The 19681-nt window shown below is 42.6% G+C and overlaps 1 protein-coding gene across 2 annotated transcripts in view; it reads left to right on the forward strand.

Moving 5' to 3' along the window:
• The first annotated feature begins 1304 nt into the window (after positions 1-1304).
• The window catches only part of LOC108022014 (homeobox protein cut), a 73613-nt gene continuing 55236 nt past the window's right edge, over positions 1305-19681 (forward strand). For both annotated transcript variants that reach the window (XM_017090854.3, XM_017090855.3), the window contains exon 1: positions 1305-2570. In XM_017090854.3, coding sequence (XP_016946343.3) covers positions 2448-2570 — 123 coding nt within the window. In that variant the 5' untranslated portion in view covers positions 1305-2447. The remainder of the gene's footprint in view (positions 2571-19681) is intronic.

The following is a 19681-nucleotide window of genomic DNA, read 5'->3' on the forward strand; positions in this document are numbered from 1 at the left end:
TGCTATAAATATATATGTTTTTACTGTTACTTATTATAATATTTTGAAATGCCTTTTCCAACTTGAAATATTCGATTCCTAAGTTAAGCATTCGTTTTGAGAACTAGTGTTGTAAAACGAGAGATCAAAACTTCAATTTTCCTTAAATGTTTAGTTCAATTCTTAAATATAAGCAAGTGTTTTTCACTTTAACTTAAAATAATGTATAAAAATGCCTATTCAAACAATAAATATTTATTTCTTAAGTTAAGCACTCCTTTTTAGAGCTAGTGTTGTAAAGTGCGTAATAAAATCTGTAGTTTTTTTTAATAGTAAGTTCAAGTGTTGAAGCATGTGTTTTCACTATAATTTATTATAATGTTTAAAAATGCCTAACAAAGAATATTTGTTTCTTAAGTCAGGCATTCTTTTTTAAAACAAGTGTTGTAAAACGCGCAATAAAGTCTTCAGTTTTTTAAATGTTCAGCTCAAATTTTCAATATAAACATGTTATATTTAATATATGTTTAATATACTATTTGTAGACCTTTTTTCTAAGAGTAAACCTAGACTTCAGTTAGATTTCCTTTGAAATGCCCTTTTTAACACCTCTAAAAAGGTTCTAACTCAATTTTTATTTCAGAATATTACAAAGTAATATGTTCTCATTATCCCCAAAAATTCTACAAAAATCCCTGGCAACTTCCGATTATCCAAACCGAACTTAATTCTAATTTCAGGTAAACCCCTTAACACTCAACACCCAAAACCAAAAAAAATCATAGGTTTTGAAAAATCCGCAACCGAAATCCCTCTGCCGGCGCCGCAGTCGCCGTTTCACTCAATCCTGCGCTCAATAAACAGCAGCAACAGCAGCAGGGCGCGGAGCGGGGCGGCGAGAGGAGAGCGGCTGGCTCGTTCGTTTCCAATAAGAAGGGCGGCGTGCGAGCGAGAGGGCCGCAGCCCAAGTGTCTGTGAATGAATGAATTTCAATACATGCAACTGACATGCGGCGGCGCAGAAAAATGCTCAAATAAGAGTAAAAAAAAAAAAAGGTAAATAAATGCGGGAGAGAAAGAGGGGACCCGAAAAAAAAAGTGAGAAAATCAAAAAGCTATTGAAAGAAATCAAAAGCAGTGCAGGCAAATTGAGTGAGATTCTGGCGGGCGGGCGAGCGAGAGAGCGAGCGAGTTACCGAGAGAGCGTGCGTGCGTGTGTGTGCGTGTGTGTGCGTGTGTGTGCAGGCCTGTGGCGCTCGCTGCCGCCGCCGACGCCGCGGCCGGCGCTCTCGGCGGCAGAGGGTTGTCGGCGCTTCGTTAACGTTCGATTTGTTCAGTCATCAACAGCATTCGTGACTGGCAACGTCGCTTCGTTCGTCCGTCGCCGAAAGAAATCGAGAATTTCAGAAGATTTTTTGGATTCTACTGCCCCGCAGAGAAGGCAGTGCCTGCATTCTTCTGCTGCTGGTCTTCTGCCTCCTCTTCTCAGCCGCGGCGCGGGCGTGTGTGCGTGTGTGCCCCCTACTCTCTCTCCATCTCTCTCTCTCTCGTGTGTGTGTGCATGTGTGCGTGTGTGCAGAAGAATCGCCTACCCCCACCCCCGCCCCCCAGCCGCACAGTTATCGGCCGAAAGAATCAATCGAATCGAGCGAATGAAAATCAATGAAAGCTGGAGAAACGGTAAAGATCAACCCAAAAAACAGGCGCAGCACAGTGAGAACAACAACAACAGCAGCAGCAGCAGGACTAAGACGAACGAACAGCGAAGGCGGAGAAACTGTCGCTTATTTTTTTCGAGTGCATTTCTGTTCGCTAACAAAAATATGTGCGCGTGTATGAGTGTCAAGTGCGAGCAACAACAACAACCAGAGCAACAACAACGACAGCAAACATGTGCAAAATAAGCAGCAGCAGCAACAACAGCAGCAGCATCCCAACAATAATAATCAAAATATAAGCAGCAGCAATGGCTTGAAAACCAAGCAGATCACCCACACACACAACAACCGACAACAACAACCGAAAACAACAACATCAAACCCTCACAACTGCAACTACAACAATCCCCAAACACAACAACAACAACAACAGCAACAGCAAAGCCCCCCCTATAAGAAAAATTGTTTTTCGGAACTAAAGTGAAAGAAAAAAAAAAAGAAAGAAGAGAAAATCAAGAAACATAACCAAAATAACACACAGAAATTGGCTTGTTTATGCATTTTTTTGAGCACGTAACAAAAACATAATACCTAAGGTGTACTTGTGTACTTGTGATGACTGTAACTGAGAGGAAAAGCCCAGCCAAGCCAGCATAACTAACGAACACCATCGGGAACACGAATAATGCCAGGCCCCATTAGACCCAAATCGGTAGAGTCCAAGTCGAAAAAGTGAGAGAACCAGAGTCGAGAAGAACCGAAAACAAGCGAACACCGACTGAGAATCGAATTAACCCCAGAAAGCCCACGAATGCAGCCAACATTGCCACAAGCCGCTGGGACAGCCGATATGGATCTGACGGCTGTTCAATCAATCAACGATTGGTTTTTCAAAAAGGAGCAAATTTATTTATTGGCACAGTTTTGGCAACAGGTAAGAGAAGTCGCGAAAAGCCGTGTGCAGTGGGGAAAACTCGGAAAACTGCGTATCCTAGCGGATCCAAGCGATACCAACATCACAAAGCAGACAATTGGAATTATAAAATATAGAAAACGAGTGAAGTTGCCATCGTAATAGAACCCTATATCATACAAATTTAAAAAGTATAGTCAATTCGAATTTAAAACTTATAAAGCGAGTGAAGAAAAATGGTCAATTGAATTTTTAACGTTAGAAAATGAGTGAAGTTGGCTTCATAATAGAACCCTATATCATACAAATTTAAAAAGTATAGTCAATTCGAATTTAAAACTTATAAAGCGAGTGAAGAAAAATGGTCAATTGAATTTTTAACGTTAGAAAATGAGTGAAGTTGGCATCATAATAGAACCCTATATCATACAAATTTAAAAAGTATAGTCAATTCGAATTTAAAACTTATAAAGCGAGTGAAGAAAAATGGTCAATTGAATTTTTAACGTTAGAAAATGTGTGAAGTTGGCATCATAATAGAACCCTATATCATTTAATTAAAAAAAATATAGTCGATTGGAACTTAAGACTTATAAAACGAGTGAAGAAAATGGTCAATTGAATTTTTAATGTTAGAAAATGAGTGAAGTTGGCATCATAATAGAAGCCTATATCATTTAATTAAAAAAAATATAGTCGATTGGAACTTAAGACTTATAAAACGAGTGATGAAAATGGTCAATTGAATTTTTAATGTTAGAAAATGAGTGAAGTTGGCATCATAATAGAACCCTATATCATTTATTTAAAAAAAAAATAGTCCATTGGAATTAAAGACTTATAAAATGAGTGCAGTTGTACCATGTCAATTTTAAAAAAGTGGTCAATTGGATTTTTAAACTTGGGATGTGAGTGAAGTTGGCATCGTAATAGGTCCATATATCATTCATAGGAATTTTAAACTTACAAAATAGTGAAGTTTATCATATCAGTAAATAAAAAATGTTCAATTGGATTTGTAACTTAGGATTTGTGAGTGAAGTTGGCATCGTAATAGATCCATATATCATCTTAAAAAAGTCAATTGGAATTCGAAACTTACTTTTTTAGTTAAGTATATCATCGTAAACAGGTCGTTTTGTGTGAAGTTGGTATCGTAATGGATCCACATACCATATCAGCCATACCTCATTTGGGTGACTTTACACCTGTACCTATAAAGGAAGCGGGGTAAATGGATTCCATAGGTTTCCCCTCCTATAAATAGCATTACATCTGCTAGTCAGTGGCTCAAAAACAGCATCTCAACTGTTTTTATTTTTGTCAGCTCGAAAACAGAATCCTTTGTTTATCTCAGGTTCTATAGGGGATACAGAATTAAGGCAACAAAAAGGTGAAATTACACCTGTTAAAGGCGGTTCAAAATTTGATTCTTGTGCTTGGCCAATGTTGTTATGAATGAAAGCAAATTTGATTCACAAAATGTGACACACAGACTGTTCGGGGGTTCGAAATTCCCTGCTTTTTTGTTGGGTAACTAAAACATTTGGGATCTCAAGTGAAGGAAATAATGTGTTTTAAGTGAATTTTGAAACTCTATGATTTTGAAATAGGAAAAACTGAAGAAAGTTTAAAAATAATACTTCACTAGATAGCTGAAATCCAGTTTCATGCAGTCGGAACTCCCACAATTGACAACAATAACCCCTGGGCGCCCGGCCGCCCACCTTAACCCCCTGCAGCCCCAGCTGCTTAGCCTAACTTAAGTTAACTAATTGAGTTTGCGTGTCTATGGCAAATGTGCCTTTGTTGTTGCTGCCCCGCTATTGTTGTAAATTTACTTACCCCCTTTTTTTTTGTTCTCCTTTTGCTATTATTGATTTGTGAAAAATTTGTTTACACAAAACAAAGGGAAAAATGCAAAGTGCAACAAGCGAACAATAATTGAACGATTTACTGCCCGAATAGCTCGTCTCTTGGCTAGCTCGGATTTATTTCGCATTTTTTTTTTGCGAGGAGTTAGAGCCCAACAAGATCGGCCAGACAGGAGGGGGCGTGGCCTGGCGGGGGCGGGGGCGGGGCGGGGGCCAGACGGGGCTGAGAATGTCGCTGGCCAAGTGCCAGGCGGCCGGCAAATAAGGCGGCAAAATAGCACCAGAGGCGGCGAAGGGGGGGCGCACAGGAACTGCCAGACCAGACAGGGCCGCATCAACCCGAATGTGTGTGTCTTTCTGAATGCTTCCCCGCCCCCGTATGGCACATGGCCGCCCTCCAAGCGGCTTGGCAGCTTGGCGGCTTAATTAGGCTGCGTCGACAGCCGGGCGCATTTTTAATTGGAGCCTCCCCTTCGATTGATCCCGAAAAGTTTCCCGGAAAATCTCTGCTCACTTGCCGTCGGTGAATGGCGCTTTTCCTGCAAGATGCGGCGATGCAAAGTGCCATCAATAGAACTCGAATGAGCCAGGCGAAAAGCCATCCTATCGGCTTTTTCCCGAGAAGCACAGCAGCAGAACTCGTTGGGATTGCTTGAAGTCAGGGGCGCACGCAGGAGTTTGTGAAGGGGGATCTTGAAATATTATAGCTGATTAAACCCATATCAAAATAAATATTTGTATATTTTGTATTATAATATTTATGATCCCAAAAGAAGCTTAAAAATTAGTTAGGATTGCCTAAAGTCAGGGGCGCACGCAGGAGTTTGTGAAGGGGGATTATGAAACAGCAGAACGGGTTTATTTCCTTATTATTTTTGAATTAATATTGCAATATTTTGTATTATAATCTTTATGATCCTAAAGGCAGCTTTAAAACTAGTTAGGATTGCTTAAAGTCAGGGGTGTAGGCCGGAGGTTGTGAAGGGGTATCAGTAAATGTCATTGTTTTTTTTTATATTTATATTATGATAAATATTAGTATATTTTGTATCTTTTTATTTCATGATTTAAAACGCAAAGCTCGTTAGGATTGTAAAAATTCAGGGGTGTAGGCAGGATTTTGGCAGGGGGTCTTACGAAGTATCAGAACTGGCTTGCTTCTTTATTATTTTTAAATGTATATTGAAATATTTTGTATTATTATTTTGAAATATCCTAAAAGAAGCTTTAAAACTAGTTAGGATGGGTAAAAATCAGAGGTGTAGGCAGGATTTCATCAAAGGGGGGTTTGAAGATCGAAAAAAAGTATTGTTTTATCATATTAAAAAAATGTTAAAATATTATGGTTTATTATATGTGATGCTCTCAATAAACCCCAAACCCCTGCACAGGCACACCCATGTCTGAAGATCTCTTTCCCTGGTCCTAACGACCTTTTGATGGCTTTCAAAAGCTGCGAGACTCCCCGAACTTTCGACCAGTGATCGATGGCAATCAATGAATCAATACTGGAAAGGTTTCGCCATGCCCTCGCTGGCTGATCAGCATATGTTTCACCATCCGCACAAAACAAAATTAGAACTCGATCCATAAATACCACTTCGCTGCGGCGAATGAAAAGGTTATTCAACATTTGCTCACAATTTGCCAACCAAAAATAGAAGTTTATTAAGTAAATTAAACAAACCGCAGACGGGCGTCCGCAGCTGTCCAAATGAGTCGATGGAATACTTCTTATAGTATTTCGCTTATTTATTTATTTACATTTCAAGAACAGAGCGAGCGCGCGCGAAAAAATTGACACAAATCGAAATCGAAGGGGCAACAACGGGGAAATGTGCTTGATTAACACAAAGTTCTGTCATTAAATATAAGTATATAGAACGGTGGCACCGAAACGAAAAAACGAACACACAAAAAACAAAAATGGTAACAAAAAACAAGAGCAGCAGAAGAAGCCAAAAAGAGCAAAATTAATTTCCGTAATGCAATCTATAAACTTGACCCATTAACATCGAACGGATTTTTTTTTTTTGGTGTTCGCTTGTAGCTTCTACGATTACCAAAAAATAGACGAAAGCTGAGGTACTTCGTCATTGATTCGATTTCTGCTGATCCCAACCAATTGCCAAATGCAGTGGCTGACTGAAAAAGGCGAAAAAAAAGCGGACGAAATACAAAATTAGAATTAAAAGATGGGGTAAAATCGGGTTTGGGTGCCGTTTTAATCGAATGCAAACCGGTTTCTGGCGCAGTCACCACCATCGCAGATGCAGATACGGCTGCGGAGTACGAGATACAAAGTACGAAGTACGGATTGCCGGGCACCGGGCACCGGGCACCGGGCATGGATAGTTTACAAGGCTGGGTGTTCAAAGATGGCGTCGGTCGCGGGCATTTGCATATGCCGAAAATCGAAAATGAGCAGCCAAGGGTTGTCCCCTAAGCCCGGCCAGATACAGATACGGATACGGATACAGCTACAGCTACAGATACAGATACAGATACAGATACAGATACAGATACAGATAGATAGATAGATAGATAGTTTTAAGTGCAATTTACTCGCTGGCAGCTAATGAGAAGGGGTTATGCCCGGAATCACAGGCCGCATTCAACCACCCACACAACATATAGACAGAACCATATTTCGGTCGGCTCAATCGTTCGATCGCCGGGCAGATATGTTAATATAATTAAATTAATTTGTCAGCGCGGAAATTAAAACACAGACAGAAGCCCCCAGCCCGTATATCGTATCTATAGCCGAGTGCCACGCACGAGTCCCAGCGAAATGAAAATCGAACAATTAAAAGCTTGTGGGTGGAGATGGCGATCTGAACCCGGCAACCCGAACTCGATCTCTATCCGCACATAAAAAATCATTTGGTTATTATTATTAAAAATTGAGTTCACGAACTGTGTGCGCCTCTGTGTGTGTGTGTGTGTGCTTGATCAATTTTTATTATGATTACTATGTGCCGCTCCCCCCGCTTTCCGGCCATTGAGGCTAATTGAAGTGGAGTGTCCTCAAGTAACTCGGCAACTAGCCATCGAACGCACTCCAAATTTCCCAAGCGATGTGCCTGGACGGTAATTAGCCGATTTTCAATCGCTTGAAGCATCCATCTAGGCAACGACCTCAGGTAACTCGGCCGGCAGTCGTCTTAGGCCATGGAAATTTCACATCGCACTAGAGTGGGCACTGAGAAGCATGTGGGCATTGTGTTCGAGAGGTTTCCGATGGCCAGCCCAGCTGGTGGTCATCCAATCAGATTGAAATCCAACTTAGTGGTCCTTTAGTATTAGAGAACTCCTTCATTTTTGGGATAGCCCCATTAAATCACTCAGTACCTAAGTTGCAGCCTCAAAATCCATGTTATAACTGCCGTAAACACCATAATCCCTCCACCAGCCTCTTGTAACTCGGGCTCCAGCCACTATATCAGGCTGAAACTTTGCATACTTGTAGTAAACACCGAAATTACTACTTATAAATGGTGTCCAGCCGTCGTCGCACGACCAGCCCCAAGTAACTCGGCTTGCAGCCAGCAAATCAGGCTGAAACTTCACACTCGTGGGGAAGAGATCGCCGCACGGCAACAGCGACACTAATTGAGCATAAATATCATAAATGCCAAATGCGCTTTGCGTGGTGTGCATCAATTGTCATTGCATCATTAATTCCGCATCTAGAGGCCGAGAGGCCGAGCGGCCGCGGCGTCTCACAAAAGCTGGCGATGCCAAAAATGAAGGAGCGTCTGTGGCGGAGAAAAGATTCGACGGCCTTTGTGTACAACTTAATAACAACTAATTGTCTTTTTATACGCATATATATGCACTCGTACCTCCGGAGGGACATAGGCAAAAGCCAGGCCGAAAACCGATTGTGGAGCGGAAAAAGGGGGAAAGGATGGCAAACCTGTCTTGGAAATCTTTGTCTTTGTTTTTCAGATTTTTTCCCCCTTTTTTTCTTTCGTTTTTTTTTCTCGTGCGCCGAGGCCTCTTTCATCTTTCAGTTGTCAGTAATTTGTGCAGCTCAATATATCAGTCGATATCTTATGAGTTTTTAATTTCAGGTTTCTCATGTGTGTCTCGCCATCAATTTGATTTCCTGCACGGCGAGTTTTTCTTTTTCTCGCTTGAAAAGGACAAATCGTTAAGGCCGGCAAGGAGGCAAAAAACTCAAAACTCAAACTTGAGGATATTGAATAAAATATCATTTTGTGCACGCCCCCTTTTAGAGGGGCCGGCGCAGAGGAAGAACATACATAAACAGAACCCAACCGAACCGAACCGAAGCGACCAACTGATGATGATGAGTTCTGTGGGCTCTGGCCTTCTCCTCGTATTGGCAACATTTTGTGTGATCGATACGTTGAATGCAAAAAAGAAAAGGAAGCAAGAAAGGAGAAAAAAGAAATCTTCCGAAGAGTCCCGCAGAAGAATCGCCTGAAAAGTTCGTTTCTTGAGTAATGACCAACGCCCGAGGAGTGCCCATTAAAAAGGAATCATCATTATTGGCAGGGGGGATCAAGGATTTTATTGGCGGGCTCACTCCATTAAGGCGAACGAAAAAAAAAAAAAAAAAAATTTCCTCTCTTGATCTTTTTTTGTTCCTCATTTTGAACCGAATTTTCGCACACATTTTTACAGCGTTGTCCCCGTGGCGTTTTTCAGATGTTTTTACAATTTTTTATTGATGCCTTAATTAAGTTGTTGGTTTTTGCGCGCCTAACACGCCCACGCCCACGCCAGACGCGCGCGCCCCCCTTTCGCCCACGCCCCTGCAATATACGTATGTGCACTTCGCCGTCTGCCTCGCTCTCTTTTTTCCTTTATTATTTTTGGCACGACATGAAAATTAGTTTAGAATTTAATTCGCTTTGACTTTTGAGTGCTTGTTACCATTTGCAATCCATTCCTCCCCCCTCAGCCCCCTCCCTCGGCGCCCCTGTGTTCTATGTGCACAAAGCAGTTTTATGTTTAATTTGATGTTATTGAAATATTTGATGTGGCATAACTCTGACTGTTTACCTTAGGAGGAGGCCGCTAGAGCCTAGAATCGAGCGCACTATGTGGCTATTTCTTTTTCATCGGAATCGACAGACGCTCGATTGAGCTTTATGGTTGCACAAATAGCGGCAGCTTGTCGAAATGTTTATATAATTAATTATGTGAAATTTTCCCCAAGATTCCATATCGTTCTGCGGCTTTGCACTGCGGCCTCACGATATGAGGGGCCTAGTGTGTGTGTGTGCTTCTTAGATTGCTCATTGTTTTCACAGGGAGCAGAGCCTTGAGATTTCCTCCTGAAGAGTGCTCGCCGGAATTTTCGGGTGCCTTTTCGCCAGCGATAAGGGGTTCCAAGTAAAACCTACTTGGGAACACAGGGCTTTCGCTTTAAAAGCAGTCATGTGCCGGGGGCTGGGGCAGCCTTCTTGATAATTAGTTGGCCCCTCGAAACTGTACCGCTTACTAAGTGCGTTGTTCGAATTTCACAGTGATTGGTAGTGATTTAGGTGATATATTTCGTAAGGTATGGTTATATTATAGAAATTTTTAATACACCATGCACCAGGCGGGCTGGTTAAATGCGTGGTTAAAATTTCCCAGTGATCTATAGTGATTTAGGGAATATATTTTATAATCTATAGTTATATTACACATTTTTTCAATACACCAAACACCAGGCGGGCTGGTAAAATGCGTGGTTAAAAATTCCCAGTGGTCTATAGTGATTTGGGGGATATATTTTATAATCTACAGTTATATTATAAAATTTTGTAGTGTTTTCCAGGAACCCTTTGGGATGCCAGCCCTACCCATCTAGCTGCTTCTCTCCATAAACTTTGTTCCTTCGAATTCTCTATGGTTAACCTAATTGAATTAGTTTACTTGACTGTACTGCCCGATCTTGCCGTGTTGTTTGCCACCGAGATACCGTGTGATTGCGCCCGCCCGGACATAATCCCACGAGAAGAACTCGTTTTCGGCTCGGATCTTGTCATCGTTCGATTAATTCCCCCTAGCCTCCCCGCCGGAGGACTGTCTTGGGAGGACTCGCCCCTGCCGGGCTCATCTGCTGTTTGACCCTTTCACATGGGTGGTTGCTCTTTTCCGCCGGAAGGGTTGGTCCTGGGGTTGGATTTCGGATTGGCTTCGGTTTTTCGACCGGGCCCGGGCCAGTTTGTCAATTGTCGGGCCTGTTTCGCTATAATTTATCAGTTGGTATGCAAATGAGTTTGATTTATTCAATGAGCTGAGCACAATTCCAATTTTTAAATTCGAGTGAAGCGCAGCACCAACAAAAAAAAAAAGCAGAAAAAAATCAAACGAAATTATATATTCCTTTGCTTTTTTTTCCATACGGACAGCTGGCATTAAATTCTCGATTTTTTTTGATATTTTTACTATAGATTTTTTGTTGTTTAATTTTGCATTTTTTCTAGCTATGCCTGCAGCATGCCACAAAATGTTGCGCCCCATTGCAAGGCAACAGACGTAAAAAAATAAGAGAGATATAAGAGGCATATGCGGCATGAATATCGGGGTTGCTTGGGAAGACGGGGATCCCTACACCGATTTCGATCCCTACGCCCGGCATCGGGAGTAAAATAAGAACACATTTATGCATCTTATGCCGCAGTATGTGCCCCACTCAATCATAAGGCATTGGCAGGCGTAAATCAAATCAAGTAGCAGCGGTCGCAGTTGCAGTTGCACATGGACGTGGACGTGGACGTGGAGATCGAGATGGAGCCGGGGATGTGCTGCATGTTGCACGCACACGGGCGGCACAAAGACAATGATTAAGTAGGCAAAATGCTCTCACTTCCCCCGGCTCCGATTCTTCTGCGCGCAGAGTCGTCTTCCCCGATTCTCCAATTCTCCGATTCTCCGGATCTCCAGTCGTCAGTCTTTCGCTTTTTCGGGCTACCCTTTGCCGGTCGTTTCCCTTCTTTAGTTTTTTGTTTTTTATGTTTTTAATTATTGCCGTACGGTGGCTGACAAAAGTCTGCGGCCAAACAGTGACAAACAATGCGCACATGTTGGCTTCCCTTTCCTATATTTAGATTCCTCTTTTCCCGCCTTGCTTGCCACCGTGCAACTTGATTTCTTTGATTTCCCCATTGATCACACGATTTTCTCTCTCTGTGTGTGTGTGTGTGTGTGCTTAACCATATCGTTTTCATCTTTCGCCCGAAATGCAACTTGAACGATTGATAGAGCTCAAGAACTTTGGTGGCACAGCTCAAGAGTTCGATTTTCAGATCCCGGGCCGTCGATAGACCCTAAACGCCTACATGCCACATTCACATCGAGCGATTTGCTTTTCACACACTAATGCCTCGGCATTTCGAAGCTTCGTCTGCTCAAAACTCCGCATTCAATTGGAGACGACCCCTCATCAACATCCAGATAGATTTCTACTTCTGCTGACGCGGCTTTTTCAAGTTGCCCCTCATTGTGCGATCATCTTCGCTTGTTGTTCCCAAATAATGCTTAAACACATGAGTTATTATATAGATCAGCTGCAAGTGTACAGCGACAATGGGGAGGGGACAGATCAGCAGGACACTGGGGAAAAAGATTCGGGGCCGGAATCACTTCTATAAGTGTTCTTTGGGAAGTGATTATGTAAGTGTTCCCTAGGAAGGGATTCCAAAGGGATTTCAACAACAGATCGGCAGGACACTGGGGAAAAAGATTCGGTGCCGGAATCACTTCTATAAGTGTTCTTTGGGAAGTGATTATGTAAGTGTTCCCTAGGAAGGGATTCCAAAGGGATTTCAACAACAGATCAGCAGGACACTGGGGAAAAAGATTCGGTGCCGGAATCACTTCTATAAGTGTTCTTTGGGAAGTGATTATGTAAGTGTTCCCTAGGAAGGGATTCCAAAGGGATTTCAACAAGAGATCGGCAGGACACTGGGGAAAAAGATTCGGTGCCGGAATCACTTCTATAAGTGTTCTTTGGGAAGTGATTATGTAAGTGTTCCCTAGGAAGGGATTCCAAAGGGATTTTAACAACAGATCAGCAGGACACTGGGGAAAAAGATTCGGTGCCGGAATCACTTCTATAAGTGTTCTTTGGGAAGTGATTATGTAAGTGTTCCCTAGGAAGGGATTCCAAAGGGATTTTAACAACAGATCAGCAGGACACTGGGGAAAAAGAAGCTATCTTGGAATCATTCCTTAGTCAGTGATTATAGAAGTGTTCCTTAGGAAGTGGTTATAGAAGTGTTCCTTAGTAAGCGGTTACGTAAGCGTTCCTTGGTAAGTGATTTCAATTAAGCAGCGATTTTCATGTTTTAAATTAGTATGATAAGGTATATTCATCTTCCTTCTCGATTTCAATAGTACCCATGACTTTTTCCCAGTGCCCCAGCAGAGACAGCTACTTGAGATATTTGTTGGTGCTCGTGTTTTACTAAATACTTTGTCTGTTTAGATATACAGACACACACAACTGGCAGCCAGCGATCAATGTGATCAATCGCGCTTCAATTTTTCTTCTTTTGAAACAAGAAAGAGATTTGGTTTTTTTTCTTTTTGTCAGCGGAAATCTTTTGTGCCACTCTATATGTACTGTGATGGGGCCTCAAGTGGCTGCTTGTTGTTGTATTATTAGCTAGTTTGGTTTTTTATATTTGGGTCTCTCGTTGTTTGTTTGGTGGCAATGGGGGGTGTCGGTCTCCAACAAGTGGCAGTTGAACGGTTGCTAAGTAGCTCAGATAATGGCATAGCGTAATGCCCTGCACTCCCCCGCCGAAAAGCGAAACGGGGGGAGAAAAAAACCCATATAGACAAGAGCACAACACCCCCGCCCTCGAATAATTGAGTGTCAATTATACACACACATGAGCCGCGGGGCTCTTGAGTTTTTGTGTTACTCGATGTCAGCTGTTGAAAATATTAGAAAAAATTATGGACGTAAATATTATGCATTTCATTGATGGTTCGCTCTTTGGGATAAATATATGGGGGCGTGGAAAAACAGTTTTTTAATGTGCGCGGCGGAAGAAAAAAACATCTTCATTTATTAATTTATGGATCTGCAGGCCGGGAGGAAAATGTGTGTGTGTGTGTGTGTGTGTGTGTCTGTGGAAATTCGGGGAAAATTTAAACGAGTCTACAAAAGGCGGTTTTTCGGTTTCAGTTTTGTTTTTCCCAAATCGTTCAGCTTCTCCGTTTTGGCAAATTGATGATCTCAGTTGATTTTTGTGCATCTGCAGCAACTCAACTCTATGGTTCTCGAAATTTTCGAAAGAACAAGGAAACACAATTTCCATACATATAGACGTGCATAAAATCAAATTGCACTTGTTGGCAGCCATCGTCACTGGGGAAGAGGCTAATAAAAAATTTTCGCTGCTGCCATATCGAACGACATAAAAACTGATCGACAACGACAAATATAACTCGGTGCGGCGGTGGCTTCGTTTTGTTTTCAGTTTTTGTATACCCAGTGTGCCGCGGGGCATGTTGTGTTTGAAGATATCTGGGGTGATACTAGCGGATCTCAGGATCTTTGGGAGACTTTTAGAATTTTAAAAGGGTTTTCTATTTATACCTACCATACAAACTGCCATACCAAAAATCATGGAAATCGGGTGATTTATAAGAAAGTTTACCTTAGTGACCCTATAGGATCTCAGGATCTTTAAGAGCGAAGTAGACCCAACAAAGACAGTTCGGTTTAGGATCATATTGTAAGCTCACATACCAAAAATCAAGCAAATCGGGAGATTTATAAGAAAGTTATATCATTATGGATTTTTAGGTTGCGCCCTGTGGGTATGCAATGCACTTCGGTCATGGGTACCGGGTATCTCCCAGTCGGTGCACGCTGCTCCTATGGCTATTTTTTTCGGGAGGCATGAAAAAATAATGCCCAGAGAACCGATGGCGCTGGTTGCCTTTCCTGGGATCGGAATCAGAATCGGGACTGGGACTGGGACTGCGACTGCGACTACTGGGCCTCTGACTGTGGGGCCTGGTGTTGTTGTAAATTTTAATGATCTGTCATTTCGATTTATTTTATTTTCAACCGAAAAGGCCGAAAGAGACAGAAACAGATACGGCGAATGGCCAACAGAGAGACAAAAGCGGACTGACTGACTGATCGGACGGCGATCGTAGAGCGCACGTCAGCTGCATATTAAATTAAAAGGTATTATATTGTACTAAATATATATATATACATCTGTGTGTATATCTCTCGTGCGCTCTTCCTCTTTGTTGTTCATGTGACATGACGAAGTGATCTGCTCCGGTCTCGACTCGACTTCGATAAAAATATCCACACATCGATAGAATTTGAATTTGAATTTGGCTTTTCTGTGTTCAGTTCAGTTCAGTTGAGTTTCGGTTTCAGTTCTTGTTTTTTTCGTTTTTTTTTTTGTTTCAGGGCCCCTCCTCCCGCCGCCCGGCGACGTCCCTTCCCCCAATTTGGCATAGTTTTCGTGGCCCATTGTTGGGGAACTAATTCTTGCCGCCGTATATTTGATTCGATGGGAACTAGAGCGCATTGCATGCTTTGTTCTGGTGTCTCTTCTAGTTCACATGTCGCTACGTTATTATTATTTTTTTCTTCTTTTTCCCGTATATTTTCCTTTTAATTTATTTGTTTTTTTGATTTCACAATATTTCGATCGGGCCAGGCAAATAAATTCTCAACCCGAATATACGAATAATAATTTTACTGGGCTTTCAGTGAAGGAAAAACCGAGAATTTATTGAAAATCCAAGAGGCAGACAAAACAAAGAAAAGCAAAGTTTGTCATCAAATTTTATAACTTTTCCCGCCGCGCCACGTATGTATAGTATAGTATAGTATGGTATATTTGTAGATCTAGTAGATCTGCCAGTCCATATATCCATATGTCATGGTCTAGGATATCAGTTGTGACAATTTATGGTGATTGCCAATACTCTTGCCTGTGTGGGCGATGGTCCATTGTTATGTTTCGGGGATTAGTTTGCCACTGTTAATTTGTTAAAATTTATTTCAAATGGCTTTGTTTCTTGTGGTGTTGGCTTTCTTTGCCCCCGCCGGCCGGTTTTTATGGTGTGTGCCCATGATAGTTTTGCTCATTTGGCTGGCTCATTTGGTATCGGGGCATCATAAATATTTAAGAGGTCATAAAAGCGAGGGCAGGACCATTCGCCCCCCCTTCCACATAATTGGCAAGCACTGATAAGCAGCGCCCATCGTATGTATCGTTTATTCCCTTTAATTATGATATAATGTTTTGGGCCAAAAGTTTTCCCTTCGCTTAATTGCCAAACATTTTTGGCATCCCTGTGGGGAGGGGGCGGAAGGTTTTTGGTAAATTTCTATTGAATTCTCTAGTGTTGTGTGTGTGTGTGTTTCCTTTTCTTTTTTTTGCTTCATAGTTCGAGTAAACCGTTTATGAAGTCATAATTTCTGTCATATCATGCTCTTGGCCCAGATCGGTGGCTTATGATAAGCCCTGCTTCAATAAAACCAACGAAAACAACGAGGGTCAACTGATGAATCTTAAGTGGCCTGTGCCGAAGGGTCTCGAGTGTTTAATTTGATTTCGGCCGAATCAATGTCGGCGGCACGGTGTTTGCTTAGGCTTAGTTTTTGCCACTAGTGTGGCCAGAGTGGCATGCTGCGACTCCCACTTTAAGGCCAGTGTGGCCAGCGTGCAGTGTCATTAACCTACAAGCACACACGCACACAACTGTTGGGCTTTAGAGAGCATTAACTGCTTTGGCTTGTGCTTCGCTGCCAGCCAAAAACTATGCCAAAAACTTTCAAGGACACATGCAATGCACGCAGCAGCAGGAGCAGCAGCAGCAACAACAAAGCAAAAAGGGGGGTCGGTTGGCGGGAATCATGCGTTTGCGGCATTTTCCGAGACGCGCACATGCAGCCACACCACCCATCTCGCACCCACTCGCAAACTCTCGCTCCGTCGTCACCGCAAAACGTGCGTAATTAAAAGTGTGTGCGAGTGTGTGCTCACAGTTAAAATTCAGCATTCACAAAGTCTTTAAGCAAACATTCGCAATGCTACAAGTAGATTTGCCACGCCAAATTAATGCAAGTTGATGCAAGTTGTTTACTTTCAAGAGTGACCAGCTTTAAATATTAAAGTGACCAGCTACGTGTGAGAAGCAGAGTTGGCTTTGCATATTATTGATATTCAGGAACCCAAATAACCTTTCTGCTGGCCTAAACTGTTGCTCGCTTTAAAGTTGTCTCAGCCTTTTAGACATAGGCTCAACAGCTCTTCCCCACAAACACTCTCGCACACACACACACACTTATATACATATATATTTAGCCTGGCATATTGAAGCTCAAGGACGTGGTCTAAGTTTAAGACAGCACACAAAAAAAGCAGAATACACTCGCAAACAAACAACAACACACAAAAGTGCCTTGTCTTTGTCCCCCCCCCCAGAAAACACACACACTACTCCAGTGCTACCCCCTTTTTTAGACCACGTCTTCGTCTTTTTGCTCGGCTCTTTTTGCTACTAATTTTGCTACTTTGCCTGCCAGCTGAGGGAAGAGAAGGGGCTAGCGGGAGCGAAAGAGAGCGGGGCATAGGGCGTTTAATTCACTTCAGGGCGCCTTGCACTAGGCAATGTTTTTTTTCGAAAGCAGGGGAGGGGAGGGAGGTTCTAGTAGTGCAGTAGGACTACCTCGGTTTTTCCTTTAAATTTAATTTCTTTTTGCTAGTTTTTCGCCGGGCCAGCTGACGACGTCGTTGTCGGCTTGCTTAGAATTTTCGTTATTGTTTTGTTGTCTGAGGTTAGTTTTCACTGCCGACGTAGTCGCCGTCGTCGTCGCTGTCGTCGTCATCATGAAAATCATCATCAACATCAACATCATCATCGCCATCGCTGCCTCTTGGCACATTTTCCGTCTTTTCCCGTCTGCCATTCCGGCTCGGCGTGTGTTTGCCAGCGAGTGTTTGCGCCTTTTACTGTTGGCTTTAATTAGAACATTTCACTCTTTTTTGGGGTGGCAACAGTTGGGCGGCTTTAAGCCCAAAAACTCCGCCCAAGGCCCCGTTTAATCGCTTTGAAATGGAAGCCAACGTCGCGACGTGACACAGAAATATATGCAAACTTCAATCGACTAACTATACTATTCCTATGCAAACTTGTCTAATTATGTTTCTATTCCTCTTATTCTTTTCAGGTATGTGTACATTGACGAGTCATTGCAGTCCACCCAAAAATCAGCCCCTAAATGTGCCTGGTTTCTTCATAAACCCTATGTGTAAGTAAACACATTCCACGGACTGCAGGGGCAGGAAGTGAATCGGTGATAAAGAAATTAGCTGATTAAGAAGTGTATGTAATCCTAAGAATTTCATTAGTTTTTTTTTCTATTTTTTTAAATAAGAAGTTATGGCAAAAAAACGGAAACTACTAAGAGATTAGAGAATTTCAGCGTTTTGCAATCCCACTTGATTTGGTATTGGTTTGGGGAATATAAGCAATATGCCTAATGCTAAATGGTATTTTTTTATGACACCCCGGAATATCCCCAAGTTATTGTTTTGGTTGCACTTATCCCACATCTGTTGGACATAACACTTCATAGCTTCTTAGGTTCCCATCTCGATGTATGAATGTGGGATATGCGCACTCCCCTCCTGGATGCCATTGAATTCGTCGCACACAGGCACCCAGGCACTTTGTAGCCCACAGATACGTACAAACATATATGATATATGGCCAGATCCGAGGATCCGAGGAGCAGAGCACACCTTTCAAGGCGGGGGGAGACACCGAAAATGGGGTCTGTAATTCCTGGAGGAAGCCAAAAATAGACGGCCAAGCGCAGCCTTTAATTGGGAGGAAGTCATTGAATCACATATTTCATTGTTGCAGCCACATAAGTCCGCATTTTGATTTATATGCACGCCCGCCCGCGCATTAAGTGTTCATCTGATTTAATGTTCGATCGCCGCGACTCCAGCCTCCGTCTGCATAGAGGCTCTGTTATGCAAATCCCGGTCTCCGAACTCCGAACTCCGAGAAATCAAATTAAAGGCGGGCGAAACGCATCATTGTCAGATGCACCACGCCCGCTCCCCCATGGCATTCGGTTTTAATTTGAATTTCCGGCCCAGGAGTGAGGGTCTGCCGCCTAATAAATCTATAAAGTACACGCATTATTACTTTGATTTTTTATGACGAAGACAGGAAGCTGCCCACAAACAGTGGATACGGAGTAGAACAATAAAATGTTGGCCCCGCTTCTGTTTCGACTTTTGTTTCACTGCTGATTGCCTTTGATTTTCGTGCTATTTGTGCTCTGATCTCAGAGCTCAGCTCAGCTCAGCTCGACTTGGCTTTGCTTTCAATTTATTTCGGAGCGACTTCCGTTTGTTCTACATTGACATGCCAGCCCAGTGCCGCCATCGCAGTCGGTAGCCAGTCAGTCCATCCATCCAGTCGTCAAATCGAATTCAATTAAGTGTCTTTCCGCCGCCAACGTCCGGCGGTGGATCTCGTATCTGAGATACACGGACTCGGCCGGTAGTCGAACTGATTTACCAGTTAAACGCAACACTTTTTCTGCTCGCTGCCCGGGCAATTGATCATACTAATGATTATTATCTGGCCCCGCCGGACGAGACAATCCCCAATCCCCATACCCCATATCCCATATACCATAACCCATTCCAAAACCGAACCGAAAACCGAGTCTGATAATTGAAGTCAACTTAGCCGAGCTTAGGCTCATTGTAAGATTGTTTAACTACCGGATGTTTTAAGCTGCGCGATCGCCATAAATGTGGCTTCGCTTCTGTTGCTTTTCGGCTTTTCTGTGGCCTGGCATGTCTGGATCTCTTTGATTTCTATACCTGTTCGCTTTTCCAATCAAAGTCTCAATCGTGCAAAGTTTGGTCATTATTGACCGAGCAGAAGCCAAGTTACTTGGGTTAGTTCGGCCCGGTGGAGTGGTAGTAGCCCTAGGGGAAGCATGTAGGTGGCTTTGTTTCGTACGCATTAGGCTTAAGGTGAACTGATCAATGAGCTGATTATTAGCATTTGGCATGTGGGTTTCGGTACATGTTGATTATGTTATTAGTTTCTTGGTTTCCCATTATAATGGCTTTGCATGTGGGGATTTGATTGATTTTAATATATGTTGGTCTACTTAGTACAAGCTTTAATTGTACCAAGTTTCCCATCACTAGCGCCGCCAGAAGCCAAGTTACTTGGGTTAGTTCGGCCTGGAGCCTACTCTGGGGG

The sequence above is a fragment of the Drosophila biarmipes genome, chromosome X (assembly GCF_025231255.1).
Source record: "Drosophila biarmipes strain raj3 chromosome X, RU_DBia_V1.1, whole genome shotgun sequence".
Lineage (NCBI taxonomy): Eukaryota > Metazoa > Arthropoda > Insecta > Diptera > Drosophilidae > Drosophila > Drosophila biarmipes.